The sequence below is a fragment of the Pseudorca crassidens genome, chromosome 15 (assembly GCF_039906515.1).
Source record: "Pseudorca crassidens isolate mPseCra1 chromosome 15, mPseCra1.hap1, whole genome shotgun sequence".
In the NCBI taxonomy this organism is placed as follows: Eukaryota; Metazoa; Chordata; class Mammalia; order Artiodactyla; family Delphinidae; genus Pseudorca; species Pseudorca crassidens.
The window spans coordinates 48158644-48174757 of NC_090310.1; the positions used below are offsets into that span (position 1 = coordinate 48158644).

The 16114-nt window shown below is 38.8% G+C and overlaps 1 protein-coding gene across 6 annotated transcripts in view; it reads left to right on the forward strand.

The window, feature by feature from the left end:
- The window catches only part of TASP1 (taspase 1), a 274050-nt gene that overhangs the window by 202488 nt on the left and 55448 nt on the right, over window positions 1–16114 (forward strand). For 4 of the 6 annotated variants that reach the window (XR_010935134.1, XM_067707466.1, XM_067707465.1 and 1 more), the window contains exon 13: window positions 3344–3417. Coding sequence is in view for 5 of the 6 variants with exons in the window: in XM_067707466.1 (XP_067563567.1) it covers window positions 3344–3417 (74 nt within the window). In the remaining variant the exon portion in view is untranslated. Of the gene's footprint in view, window positions 1–3343; window positions 3418–10090; window positions 14344–16114 lie in introns of those variants that run through there. The other 2 variants (XM_067707463.1, XM_067707468.1) reach the window with 2 other exon arrangements.

The following is a 16114-nucleotide window of genomic DNA, read 5'->3' on the forward strand; positions in this document are numbered from 1 at the left end:
CGCTATGGAGAACAGTATGGAGGTTCCTTAAAAAACTAAAAATAGAATTACCATATGACCCAGCAATTCCACTACGGGGCATATACCCAGAGAAAACCATAGTTCAAAAAAGATACATGCACCCCAATGTTCATTTCAGCGCTGTTTACAATGGCCAGGTCATGGAAGCAACCTAAATGCCCATCGATAGTAGAATGGATAAAGAAGATGTGGTACATATATACAGTGGAATATTACTCAGCCATAAAAAGGAACGAAATTGGGTCATTTGTAGAGACGTGGATGGATCTAGAGACTGTCATACAGAGTGATGTAAGTCAGAAAGAGAAAAACAAATATCGTATATTAATGCATATATGTGGAACCTAGAAAAATGGTACAGATGAACTGGTTTGCAGGGCAGAAATAGAGACACATGTAGAGAACAAACATATGGACACCAAGGGGGGAAAGTGGCCGGGGTGGTGGTGGTGGTGTGATGAATTGGGAGATTAGGATTGACATGTATACACTAATATGTATAAAATGGATAACTAATAAGAACCTGCTGTATATAAAAAAAAAAAATTCAAAAATTCAAAAAAAAATAATGCATCAGTACCATGCACCTCCTTTGTTTGTTTGTAAAAAGAGTGAATGAAGACTGAATTTCTAGACATTGAGTTACTTTCTTTAAGAACTCCTAAATTCTGTATCTAGAAACTTTATTGAAAACCTTTCAATAAAAAAATATTTAATGTGGTCAATCAGCACACCCAGTTTATTCTGTTTTGTAAGTCTAAATTTTTCACGTGTTACATTTCCTTAAAGCAGGCTCTATTTTTAGAATAATGCAGTTTGAAATTGTCAGAATTGTGTCTTAAAAAAATAATGTGCAGTGTTTTTATCCTTCCCTTTCATGATTAGATTGACTATATATTTCCGTGTATTTTTCTTGGCTAATTCATGAGCAGTTACCACCTTAATACTTGGGGAATAAGGAGAGATCACAATGTTAGAAATTCCTGAACTTTGTATTTAACTACAACAGCATTGTCACTACTTGAGAAATTCAGTAAGGCTTGAGTGCCTTTGCTCTATTAGGCAATTCAGAATATCCCAGACCTTGCTCTGGACTTCAAGGTTTTTGAAGTTCAAAGCAGATGTGTTAGGAAGAAAAAACATCTGGCAAAGAGAACTTGCTTCATTGCGTGACACTGTTTTCCTGCACTCATCAGCGGAGCGTCTGTGGAGCAGGTTGGCAGGTTTGAGAATTAATTAATGATGAGGGAATGAGCCACTCTGAGGAACTCAGTGTCGCCCCTTCTGCTTCTTTCTTCCCCATGTGTCTGGCAAAGCCTTCAGAGTCTAGGACCAGAGTCTAGCTGAGCCACAGTTGTGTCTCAACTCACACACTTGTCTTCAGGCTTAATTAGCTCGGAGACGTAAACAGATGGATGGCCCGGGACCCAGAGGGTTGGTGTTGAGCAAGGCAGTTTTATTATTGGGGACTTTTGAAATTTTTGTGAAGTGCATCAAAACTTTAAAAATGCCTTTAAAAAAACTTAGAATTTTGAAAGTAAGTACTTGAAGGTGACAAAGCTTTGTGTGTATCTCAGTATTTTTCTTTCTGTAACTTTTAATTTAGATATAATTTCAAACTTACAGAGAAGTTTCGAGAACAGTACAAGGGACACCTGTGATTTCTTTACCCAGATTCACTCATTTTCATTTCCTCCATTTGTTTTTCCATCTCCACTTCCTCCTTCCTTCCCTCTTCCCTTTACACACACACACACACACTCTTGTACATTTTTTTTCTGAATGACTTGAGAGCAAGGTGGAGAGATCCGGTGTCTTTACTCCTAATACTTCAGTGCTTATTTCTTAAGAACAAGGTTGTTCTTCTAAATAATCACAGTATAGTTGTCAAAATCACAGAATTTAATATTGATGCCACACTGTTTGTTACCTAATCCATAGTCCATTTTCAAACTCCATTAGTTGTGTCCCTTCAAGCACCGCCTGTCCCCGTCCAGGCTCCATCCCAGGAGGACACATTGCCTTTAGTTGTCATGTTGCCTTTGTCTTCTTTCTTTATTTTTTTTGGCCACACCACGCAGCTTGTGGGGTCTTAGTTCCCCGACCAGGGATTGAACCCAGGCCCTTGGCAGTGAAACCACTGGACTGCCAGGGAAGTCCCTGGGATGCCTTTAAATGGGAACAGTTTCTCAACTTTCTTTGTATTTTTTGACTTTGATATTTTTTGAAGAGTTCAAGCCAGTTATTTAGTAGTGTTCCTATATCAGATTTGTGTGGTGTTTCCTCATGCAATTCTGGTTCTGCATTTTTGGCAAGAACACCGCAGAAGTGGCAGTGAGTCTCAGGGGGCACATTGTGTTGATTTGTCCCTTAATTGGTGATGTTGGCTTCCATCATTGGATTAAAGTGAAGTCCATGGGTTTCTCCACAGTGAACTTATACTTTGCCCCTTTATACTTCATAAGAATTTTGTGGAGAGATCACACTGAGATTATGTAAATAGCCTGTTCCTCTTTAGATTCTCCTAGTTTTAGGAAGTGTGATGGCTTTCTATTCTGTATTTATTAGTTGGCATTCTGCTACAAGGAATTGCTTTCTCTTCTCCCCCATTTTATTTATTCCTTTATGTGTTTGCATTAGTATGGGCTCGTTGGTTTTAATTTTGTTCAGTGGTGTTAATTCTTTACTGTCATTATTTATTTTGATACTTAGATTGACTCAGATATGGTCAGTGTGAGTTCCTGCAGGCTGACCCTGGGTCCTTTTGATAAGTCCTCCTCATTCTTTGAGCACTTCCTTATTTTCTGGCATAAAAAGATGTTCCAGATTCATTTAATATTTTCTCTGCCCCAGCCTTGGAATCAACATTTCTCCAAGGAATCCTGGTTCCTTTTCATGGAGAATGGTATTTGAAAACCTAAACCCTGGGGTGGGTGTGTGTGTGTGTGTGTGTGTGTGTGTGTTTTAAAGGAAACTACGTTATAGGATATTATATTTACTAAATCATTGTGTACTGTATGTATGAGTGTGTGTGCATGCATGTGTGTTGTTTAATGTTACAAGTTTCAAACAGAAGAGCATTTATTTTACATGTAATACTCATAAGTTTTGACAAGTAAGAAATACATTTTTCATTTCACAGTAAACGGTATTACACGGTTCTGAGTACTAAATCATCCTGACATTTATGAAGGAGCGAATGGAAAGTAGGGAGCCCGAGTGTGTTAAATAGAAAGCTATCTTTAACTGTTGTATTAAAAAGCAGAGATTTATTTTCCATCTGTGATCTGAATGTGCCTATTTGTGTTCTCTTCCATGGCAGTGGAATTTCTGTGGAGCCACACGACGGAGAGCATGTGTGTTGGATATATGTCAGCCCAGGATGGGAAGGCCAAGGTAAGTGGGAAAACGGGTGCATAATTGGAAAACCTTGCAGCCACTGTGTGAACCTCTAACCGGCCAAGTGGACACAATAGACTTTTTTCAGCCTCTCTGGGCGGTAGCTCTGTGATCTTTATGAGAATCTGATAAAGAACAATTAACGGTCCCAAAGAAAACTAGCAGATCTTTCTTGCTTTTGATGATGGAGCAGGGGAGATTAGGACAAACCTTTTATTTTTTTTTTATACTCTTGTTCTTCTTCATCCACTGTGAATAATTGGAAAAGAAGAAACTGGGGATTCGGAAGAGAAAATGGGTGTACCGCTTATGGCTGGCAGGGCTGGGTGATTTTGCAAGGAGGATGGGAATAGCTAAAGGGGAACGAGGCAAAGTTAGCTGAGCACTTGGACCACACCCTGCGTGTGTGAGGGCAGAGATGCCCAGCGTCCTTGCAAGGACTACCTGGCTCGTGCTCCGGTGTGGTCTGACACAGCATCCTCATGGCAGAGTCAAAGGTCTGTGCCCCGTGTGCCACGCATCCCAGGCCCTCATCCCTCAGTGAGTCACAACATTCACAGAGAATGTCCACGCAGCGCCCCTTGAGTCGCTGGGCTTCCCTGCACTCAAGAGGGGTGAGCCTGGGAGTCAGAAACATTATTTGTGGATTCATTTTATACTGGCCTCATGTTCTTCTTGTTCATAAAATTTTTAGGAACAGCTGTGGCATATGATGTTTACTTGGCATTAAAGTACCTCAATTACAAAGCTGTAAAGCCTTTCTTTCAAAGGACATGATTTATTTTACCCATTTGGAAATGCAAGTAAGGAAACTTCTGATGTACACTGTCTGATAGAGATGGGATCTTAACAAATTGAGGCTACAAGTAAGAAAGGGTAACTTCTTGCTTATTGGTCATATAACACCCATCCACGCTGGCCTCTGAATATTACCCAGCAAGGTAGTAGCATCACAGGGCTTTGTGAGGACAGCGTACGAGAGCTTTGTTCCATAGTACATAGAGAAAAGAATTATAATGGCTCATTTAAAAAAGGTGATTTAGAGCAACAGCCAGCTCTACCCACCACCAGTCCCTCCCATCAGTAAACTTCCACAATCCTCTTAGATAGCCTCATCCACCAGAGGGCAGACAGCAGAAGCAAGAAGACCTACAGTCCTTCAGCCTGTGGAACAAAAACCACATTCACAGAAAGATAGACAAGATGAAAAGGCAGAGGGCTATGTACCAGATGAAGGAACAAGGTAAAACCCCAGAAAAAAAAACTAAATGAAGTGGAGCTAGGCAACCTTCCAGAAAAAGAATGCAGAATAATGATACTGAAGATGATCCAGGACCTCGGAAAAACAATGGAGGCAAAGATCGAGAAGATGCAAGAAATGTTTAACAAAGATCTAGAAGAATTAAAGAACAAACAAACAGAGATGAACAGTACAATCACTGAAATGAAAACTACACTAGAAGGAATCAATATCAGAATAACTGAGGCAGAAGAATGGATAAGTGACCTGGAAGACAGAATGCTGGAATTCACTGCTGTGGAACAGAATAAAGAAAAAAGGATGAAAAGAAATGAAGACAGCCTAAGAGACCTCTGGGACAACATTAAACGCAACAACATTCGCATTATAGGGGTTCCGGAAGGAGAGGAGAGAGAGACAGGACCCGAGAAAATATTTGAAGAGATTATAGTCGAAAACTTCCCTAACGTGGGAAAGCAAATAGCCACCCAAGTCCAGGAAGCGCGGAGAGTCCCATGCAGGATAAACCCAAGAGGAAACATACCAAGACACATAGTAATCAAATTGAAAAAAATTAAAGACACAGAAAAATTATTGAAAGCAGCAAGGGAAAAATGACAAATAACATACAAGGAAACTCCCATAATGTTAACAGCTGATTTCTCAGCAGAAACTCTACAAGCCAGAAGGGAGTGGCATGATATACCTAAACTGATGAAAGGGAAGAAGCTACAACCAAGATTACTCTACCTGGCAAGCATCTCATTCAGATTTGATGGAGAAATCAAAAGCTTTACAGACAGGCCAAAGCTAAGAGAATTCAGCACCAGCAAACCAGCTGTACAACAAATGCTAAAGGAACTTCTCTAAGTGGGAAACACAAGAGAAGAAAAGGACCTGCAAAAACAAAGTGAAAACAATTAAGAAAATGGTAATAGGAACATACATATCGATAATTACCTTATACGTGAATGGATTAAATGCCCCAACCAAAAGACACAGGCTCGCTGAATGAATACAAAAACAAGACCCATATATATGCTGTCTACAAGAGACCCACTTCAGACCTAGGGACACATACAGGCTGAAAGTGAGGGGATGGAAAAAGATATTTCATGCAAATGGAAATCAAAAGAAAGCTGGCGCAGCAGTATTCATATCTGATAAAATAAACTTTAAAATAAAGAATGTTCCAAGAGACAAGGAAGCACACTACATAATGATCAAGGGATCAATCCAAGAAGAAGATATAACAATTATAAATATATATGCACCCAACATAGGAGCACCCCAATACATAAGGCAACTGCTAACAGATATAAAAGAGGAAATTGACAGTAACACAATAATAGTGTGGGACTCTAACACCTCACTTACACCAATGGACACATCATCCAAACAAAGTTAATAAGGAAACACAAGCTTTAAATGACACAATAGACCAGATAGATTTAATTGATATTTATAGGACATTCCATCCGAAAACAGCAGATTACACTTTCTTCTCAAGTGCACATGGAACATTCTCCAGGATAGATCACATCTTGGGTCACATATCAAGCCTCAGTAAATTTAAGAAAATAGAAATCATATCAAGCATCTTTTCTGACCACAACTCTATGAGATTAGAAATCTATTACAGGGAAGAAAACGTAAAAAACACAAACACATGGAGGCTAAACAATACGTTATTAAATAACCAAGAGATCACTGAAGAAATCAAAGAGGAAATCAGAAAATACCTAGAGACAAATGACAATGAAAACATGATGATGCAAAACCTATGGGGTGCAGCAAAAGCAGTTCTAAGAGGGAAGTTTATAGCAATACAAGCCTACCTCAAGAAGCAAGAAAAATCTCAAACAATCTAACCTTACACCTAAAGGAACTGGACAAAGAAGAACAAACAAAACCCAAAGTTAGCAGAAGGAAAGAAATCATAATGATCAGAGCAGAAATAAATGAAATAAAGAAAACAATAGCAAAGATCCATAAAACTAAAAGCTGGTTCTTTGAGAAGATACACAAAATTGATAAACCATTAGCCAGACTCATCAAGAAAAAGCAAGAGAGGACTCAAATCAATAAAATTAGAAATGAAGAAGGAGAAGTTACAACAGAACTGCAGAAATACAAAGCATCCTAAGAGACTACTACAAGCACCTCTATACCAATAAAATGGACAAACTGGAAGAAATGGACAAATTCTTAGAAAGGTATAACCTTCCAAGACTGAACCAGGAAGAAATACAAAATATGAACAGACCAATCACAAGTAATAAAATTGAAACTGTGATTAAAAATCTTCCAACAGACAAAAGTCCAGGACCAGATGGCTTCACAGGTGAATTCTATCAAACATTTAGAGAAGAGCTAACACCCATCCTTCTCAAACTCTTCCAGAAAACTGCAGAGGAAGGAACACTCTCAAACTCATTCTATGAGGCCACCATCACCCTGATACCAAAACCAGACAACGATACTACAAAAAAGGAAAAGTACAGACTAATATCACTGATGAACATAGATGGAAAAATCCTCAACAAAATACTAGCAAACAGAATCCAACAACACATTAAAAGGATCATACACCATGATCAAGTGGGATTTACCCCAGGGATGCAAGGATTCTTCAGTATATGCAAATCAATCAATGTGATACACCATATTGACAAACTGAAGAATAAAAATCATATGATCATCTCAAGAGATGCAGAAAAAGCTTTTGACAAAATTCAACAGCCATTTATGATAAAAGCTCTCCAGAAATTGGGCATAGAGGGAACCTACCTCAACATAACAAAGGCCATATACAACAAACCCACAGCAAACATCATTCTCAATGGTGAAAAACTGAAACTATTTCCTCTAACATCAGGAACAAGACCAGGATGTCCACTCTCACCACTGTTATTCAACATTATTTTGGAAGTCCTAGCCACGGCAATCAGAGAAGAAAAAGAAATAAAGGAATACAAATTGGAAAAAAAGAAGTAAAACTGTCACTGTTTGCAGATGACATGATACTATACATAGAGAATCCTAAAGATGCCACCAGAAAACTACTAGAGCTAAGCAATGAATTTAGTAAAGTTGCAGGATACAAAATTAATGCACAGAAATCTCTTGCATTCCTATCCACTAATGATGAAAAATCTGAAAGGGAATTTAAGGAAACACTCCCATTTACTACTGCAACAAAAAGAATAAAACTACCTAAGGAGACAAAAGACCTGTATGCAGAAAACTGTAAGACACTGATGAAAGAAATTAAGAGTGACATAAACAGATGGAGAGCTATACCATGTTCTTGGATAGGAAGAATCAATATTGTGAAAATGACTCTACTACCCAAAGCCATGTACAGATTCAATGCAATCCCTATCAAATTAGCAACTGCATTTTTTACAGAACTAGAACAAAAAAATCTTAAAATTTGTATGGAGACACAAAAGACCCCAAATAGCCACAGGAGTCTTGAGGGAAAAAAACGGAGCTTGAGGAATTAGACTCCCTGACTTCAGAGTATACTACAAAGCTACAGTAATCAAGACGATATGGTACTGGCACTAAAAGAGAAATATAGATCAATGGAACAAGATAGAAAGCCCAGAAACAAACCCTTGCACCTATGGTCAACTAATCTATGACAAAGGAGGCAAGGATATACAATGGAGAAAAGACAGTCTCTTCAATAAGTGGTGCTGGGAATACTGGAAAAGCTACATGTAAAAGAATGAAATTAGAGTACTCCCTAACACCATACACAAAAATAAAGTGAAAATGGCTTAGAGACCTAAATGTGAGACCAGACACTATAAAACTCTTAGAGGAAAACATAGGAAGAACACTCTTTGACATAAACCACAGCAAGATATTTTTTGATCTACCTCGTAGAGTAATGGAAATAAAAACAAAAATAAACAAATGGGACCTATTGAAACTTAAAAGCTTTTGCACAGCAGAGGAAATCATAAACAAGATGAAAAGGCAACCCTTAGAACGGGAGAAAATATTTGCAAAAGAATCAATGGACAAAGGATTAATATCCAAGATATATAAACAGCTCATGCAGCTCAATATTAAAAAAACAAACAACCCAATCCAAAAATGGGCAGAAGACCTAAATAGACATTTCTCCAAAGAAGACATCCAGATGGCCAAGAAGCACATGAAAAGTTGCTCAACATCAGTAATTATTAGAGAAATGCAAGTCAAAACTGCAATGAGGTATCACCTCACACCAGTTAAAATGGGCATCATCAGAAAATCTACAAACAAGAAATGCTGGAGAGGGTGTGGAGAAAAGGGAACCCTCTTGCACTGTTGGTGGGAATGTAAATTGATACAGCTACTATGGAGAACAGTATGGAGGTTCCTTAAAGAACTAAAAATAGAATTACCATATGCCCAGCAATCCCACTACTGGGCATATACCCAGAGAAAACCATAATTCAAAAAGACACATGCACCCCAGTGTTCACTGCAGCACTATTTATAGTAGCCAGGTCATGGAAGCAATCCAAATGCCCATCGACAGACGAGTGGATAAAGAAGATGTGGTACATATATACCATGGACTATTACTCCGCCATAAAAAGGAATGAAATTGGGTCATTTGTAGAGATGTGGATGCATCTATAGATTGTCATACAGAGTGAAGTAAGTCATAAAGAGAAAAACAAATATCGTGTGTTAATGCATATATGTGGAACCTAGAAAATGATACAGATGAACCGGTTTGCAGGGCAGAAATTGAGACACTGAAGTAGAGAACAAACGTATGGACACCGTGTGGGGAAAGCGACGGGGGTTGAGGGTGGTGGTCTGATGAATTGGGAGATTGGGATTGACATGTATAGCCTGATGTGTGTAAAATTGATGACCAATAAGAACCTGCTGTATAAAAAAATAAAATAAAATAAAAGTGATTTATGGGTTTAGAGCAACATTATCTAAAAGAATTTTCTGTGTTGATGGAAATAATTTATATTTATAGTGTGTCCTCCTATATGATAGCCACTAGACACATGTGGCAATGAGCACTGGAAATGTGGCGAGTATGCCCGAGAAACAGAAGTTAAAATTTTGCTTAAATGTGAATAGCCACATGTGGCTATTGGCTACCATACTGAACAGCACCGGTTTAAAGAAAGAGTGGAAAAGTGGCTCTCTAAATAAATATTTTCAAAACATTCTTTTTTTCCCAATTGCAAAACGGTTCCAAAATATAAAATAAGCCTGATAAGCCATAAGAATCCTTGCCCAAGAATAGCTTGCAGCCAGTTAAGTTTCTCTCACCCTTGACATGTTGAATCTGGGCTAAAATTGCTTTTTAACAAAAAAACGTGGAAGAGGTGGACTTCAATAGTGGAGCTGGTCTGAAACCTGTCTGGTGGGAGCGGTCAAGTTATTAAGTCCCGTTTGCAGAAATGTTCCTGTTATCCCTGCTGGTGGCCTGTGGAAGACACCTTGCTATTTAACATGAAGTATGGGAGGAAAGAGAGTGGAGAGTCCTGCCTTAAGCCCAAAGATATTTGGCTTCCAGTTGCATCGCTTGACATCTGGTGGACGTGGTTTTCATATTGCTGGTAAATTCTCCAGCTGTTGGTATTGATGGGCCAACAGATACAGCTGCTCCTCTTGCCTCACTTGTAAATTATGTGTTTGACCTTCCTTGCAGAGAGTTCATCCCTTTCCCTTTCTTCCTCCTTTGAGCCTGTGGCAACAAATGCTTTCCCCCAAAAAACCAACCAAACAAAAAAACCCCAAAACACTAAAGCTTTGGTTGCTGAATTCTATTGATAAAAAACAAACAAACATCTCTTCTGTCATAAAGCCTGGAATTTTATTGTATTGCAAGTATGACAAAGTTATAGATGACAAGCTGAGCTCAAAAGAGGAGAGAGGGGCTATAGCAAAGTTTATATTCTTTTTAAGAGAGTAAGCCTTTGGCCTACCCCCTGGTTTCCTGATTTCTGTGAAAGAATTATTGAATTAGTGGCATACCCATTCAAGCATGATGATGGGTTTGTGAAACATGCTCTCATATGATATTGCAAACCACAGTAGCAAAATGAGAAAGAAGGCATCTTTATTTTATTTTACTTTATTTTATTTTTGGCCGTACCATGTGGCATGCAAGATCCTAGTTCCCTGACCAGGGATCGAACCCATGCCCCCTGCAGTGGAAACACGGAGTCTTAACCACTGGACCGCCAGGGAAGTCCCAGAAGACCTCTTCAAAAATTGAAACAACAACATTTTTTTAAATTTAAAAACTACTTCTGAAAAGTTTTTTTTTTGTTTTTAATTTGCCCTGCTTTCCAAAAATTGCCTTCTTTCTGCTTGTTACCAAACTCAGAAACTAAAGCCACCTGGCCATTTGAACATTTTATATAAGCTAACTATGTTTAATCCAGGTTAATACCTTGAATTAAAGTTCACCTCAAAATTGTACTGCTTCAAAAAGGCTGGATAATAACTAATATCATTATAACCAGAATCCATATGTAATTTGAATAAATAGAGGTAGGTTCTTTTATAAGTTTCTTTCTTTCTTTTTTTTTTTAATAGAATGCTCTTGTAGTTGTATCCCTTAATTTAATTTCTAAACCCCTTCTGTAGCATGAGTTAAAGAGATTTCTTTTTATTGAACCAAAATTAGGGCATTGATACCAGTTGGATATAAAAATCAGATTGCCTGTATCCTACCCAAGATAGCAGACAGTTAATGAATGGTTTTTAATAAACACCCAGTGTGTATGGACTACTATAATAAAAACAGATGTTAACATTGGCATGGAACTTATTCAGGTATAATAAGTGAAACCTAGGTTTCTTTTCCTATGTAGAGGTCATTTTTTATAACACAGTGAAAATACTGTTATAAAAATTAATCCTTGAGGAGGAGCAGGCTATTTTATGGTCGTAAGGTGTTTCCTCACAGATTCTTATTAGTTACAGGGGAAAATAATAAGTATATTTTGGAGAAACCAGGCAATAACTTGACCATGTGATCAAAACTAATGTCGTGAGTGAGGGGCAGATGGACATATCATATGCCTCTGGATGTGAGAACCTGAGAAAGACACAACATCACTTTTGCAGTATCCCATCTGGAAGTGCACAGACTGAATCTAACCACAAGGAAACATCAGACAAATTGAAAATGAAGAACATTCTAGGAAGAAAGAAAAAGGGGACTATATTCTTCAAAAATGTCAATGTCATAAAAGACAAAGGCTGAGGAAATGTCCCAGATTAAACAATGTTAAAGAGTCGTGACAACTAGTATATGCAATAACTGATCCTAGGCTGAATCCTATATGGGAGGGGAAAAATGCCAAAAATGTATTTTTAGGTCAATTTACAAAATGGGATATAGATAGTAGAAAATGTTGTATCATTTTAAAATGTACTTGTTATAACTGTACTGTGGTATGCAGGGAAATATTCTTACCTTTAGTACAAACTGAAATGTTCGGAGGTAAAGGGCCATAATTCTACAATATCTTCTCAGTGGTTCAGAAAATAATATTATGTGGATGGATGGGTGGATAGGTGGATAGATAGATAGCAGATTACAAAGCAAACGGAGCAAAATGTTAGCAATGGGTGAACCTGGGTAAAGGATGTATGGGTGTCCCTTGAACTATTCTGTAATTTTGAAATTATTTTCAAATAAAAAGTTTTTAAAAGCATCACCCTTTTATATTATGGCACATTTGATCAGTTCTTGCAATTGAAATGAACAAGTATTGGAATGGATGCAGTGCCAGGCAGCTGGAGCCTAGGTTCCCCCTTCACTCCTTGCAGACTATGTGACTCAGTGTGGTCGTTGTGCCTCTCTGATCTCAGAGGCCTCATGTGTAAGATGAGAGTAAGAAAACCTGACTCTGCCTTAAGTCCTTCCTGGGATCAGGCTTGATAGGAGCAAGGAAACAGTCTTATGTGTCTGAATACAGATGAATGGACCCTGGTTAAGTCCTTTATATATTATGGGTATTGTATATATATGGCCCTTCCTCCCTAGATATTTGCTTGCCATCTGCAAAATTCTAAATTCTACATTGCAGATTAATAAGCATATATGTTGCTGTTCAGTTTTTGGTAGGATTTTTGTAACCCCAAATGTAGTATCTACCATGCCTTTTTTTTTTTTTTTTTTTTTTTTTTTTGCGGTACGCGGGCCTCTCACTGTTGTGGCCTCTCCCGTTGCGGAGCACAGGCTCCTGACGCGCAGGCTCAGCGGCCATGGCTCACGGGCCCAGCCACTCCGCGGCATGTGGGACCTTCCCGGACCGGGGCACGAACCCCTGTCCCCTGCATCGGCAGGCGGACTCTCAACCACTGCGCCACCAGGGAAGCCCCATGCTTTGTTTTTTTGAAGATAGTTTCTGGGGCTTTTAAAAAATCTCAGTAAATGTCTGTGTACAAGGGACAGCACGGATGAGATTTCTGAGAGCTTTTTGATAGGCTTAACTTGTGTATCAAGGAAAGCCATGGGTGGATGACTTAAATATAAAACATGAGGTACATGGGACTTCCCTGGTGGCGAAGCAGCTAAGACTCTGCGCTCCCAATTCAGGGGCCCAGGTTCAATTCCTGGTCAGGGAACTAGATCCCACATGCATGCCGCAGCTAAGAGTTCACATGCCACAGCTAAGAAGCCCACGAGCCGCAACTAAGGAGCCTGCCTGCCGCAACTAAGACCCGGTGCAACCAAATAAATTAATTTAAAAAAAATGAGGTCCACAAGAGGGAGTTACCAAAAGAAGTGAGAAAAAGACTTCCAATTAGTATGAAGAAAGTCACAAGAGACTGTTGCCTCTACTCCCAGTAATGAGAATGAGCTGGATAAACTATAAAGTCATAGATTTAAAAAATTATCCCCAAAGCAGAATATGGTAGAAAAACTTAAATGAACTAAATTCCAGAAAGAGATAAGCCTTTCCTAGGAGAGAAAAAAGCTCTGACTGCTTCATTCCTGGCAAAGCAGCAGGAGGAGGGTTTTTTAAAGGTGTCAGCAAGACCATCTATAAAGAGGCAGTGTGATATAATAAGAGAATGGGCTTTGGAGTTAGCCAGACTTGGATTTCCATCCTGAAGCCCCTGCTTTGTAACCTGGGACAGGTTGCCTATCTGACCCTTGGTTTCCTTATCTTTAAAGTGGGAATATTACCGAAGCTTTCCGAGCATTCTGAATATTAATTGAGTAATAAACCCAAAGTGCATATAATAGAGCTACATACATTGTGATGGGTGATGGTTGTGGTGGTGGTGGTAGAAGTGATAGAGAGTCTCTCAGGGCTGTCACCTTGCAGCTCCGCAGCCTCATTTACACTGTAACCGTGTTCCCAAACGTGCTGTGTCCATTGCCTACCACAGGAGTGACACCTCCTGGATTTTCACCCTGCTTTCCTGGTGGAGATGGTAGGGGTTATTACATTTTGACAAAACGTAACTCTAGCTTGTAAATATAAACCAACTGACAAGTGAATTCAGAGATCCCAGAAGAGGAAAAAAAATTGTTTGAAGCTGCAGGAATAGACACACACACATACAGCCCTGCAATTCAGGCCAATATGGTAGTAACGGAGCCCTTTCAAAAGCTTTCTGACTAGATGTCTACCAACTTGACAGTATCACAAACTTAGGCTTTTAAATGAAACCTAAGTTGCCTGCAGCATTCCTGATAAGCTCACCTAACTAATTTTCCCTTTAAAAGTAAGAGGGAAGAATATTGTTTACTAGCTACTGTTGAGTATCTCTTGTGTGAACGCAGGCAGCCTTCCCAGATTCCTCTGAGCTCTAGACAGTGGAACACCTTTGGGTGTGTTGACCATGAGTTCCTTAAAAGGGACTTTAGTTCAACGATAGTGGCCAGTGACAGTCACTGGGTGGATATATTGGATCATATTTTAGATTTATGAAGAACCACTTAGACACAAGTTGGCCTTGGTCTAAGCCAAATTTTAACTGCTTCTGATAATCTAGTCCCCATGTTACTCAACAACTGAAGGAGTCTGATCCCTGGCAGGAAGCCAACTGCCCTGAGATGGTGTTAGGTGCTGCCAACAAGCTGTGTACTAGGAAAACATCCCAGACAGCTAAATTTGGCAAGTGTGCTTTATGGAACAGAAGGAAAAGTGGCTAATCAATGATTTTGCTTGTACCTTTTAAGCTTGCCCAGAATTTCAAATATAGAAAACTGCATTTCTTTTCCATGCTCTTAAGACTTCCAGGAGGATCCCATTGGGTTTATTTAGAAAGTTCTTTAGACAAACAGGAGAAGATTGTAGAAGGCTGAGTATGTGAAAAACAAACTTTAAGACACAAGTTTCCTCAGCCTCAAGTTTAGTTCTAAGAGTAGTTGGTAATTTTATTTTTGCCTAATTAGTCTTATGCCATCAGTTTCTTCCAAATGATTCATTTGACATAGCTCCAAAGCAATAAATAGAATAAACACAAAGAGGGAATTCACCATGTTGGCAAGAGCATAAATCTTCCCAGAGGTATTAACCATATTTATCCAAATAAATCTCATTTTAATCATGGTGTAGGGTTAGATCTCTGCAAAGATAAATGTCTATTGCTTGGACTTGTAGACATTCCATGTTAGTTGGAAGGAAGTGAATAAACCTTTTTTTCTGGTTATAGTAACATAGAAAATAATGAAAACATTAATTTCTCTACCTCTATATACTTACATAGCCATCAGCTTACATAGTTCACATCAGGTGTGAACTTAACATTAGAATGTCACCTTGTTACCTTCTAGTACCCCAACATTTTAGGTAAATATGTACCTTCCCAAAGCAGACACGTGCCTGCTTTTTACGCACAGAACAACGCATAAGTGTGAGATGTAACTGAGACAAGCATTCATGAGAATGATCGGCCTTATTACCCACAGTGAGTAAGTAATGGTTACAGGATGGTCATTTCTTTCTCTTGGTTGAAAAGCAGTGGACAAATGATGAAAGGAATCTTTTCTTGTTTTTTTTTTTTTTCAATCTTAAGACAAAAAAAGCCATAATCTTGATCATGCCATTCTTGTTTCTTGTTAACTTTCTAACTTGAAACAAGGTATTGGTTTCTTTGATTGTAAAGATTCAGGATCACCCATTGATTTTATGTTGTAAGAACTTCTATTATATTATTTTTTCTTAAGTAGGTGAGTAGTGATGGGAACTGAATCTACAGGTATGCAGTCAGTATACACGGAGGTACTGATGCCCCCACAGGGCCCCACACACATGGGCATTCATTCCATAGATAACGCCTTCTATGAGTGGCTCCCTGTTGAGGTTGAGGGTAGAACTTTGAGTCCAGATGGTTGTTTGGATGCAACATTTTATCCCCACTCACCCTCCTCCCCAGTAAGCTGCAGATTTGAGCTCAAAAGCTGAATTCATCAGCAGATCAGCATTTTTAAAAAAATTGAAAATG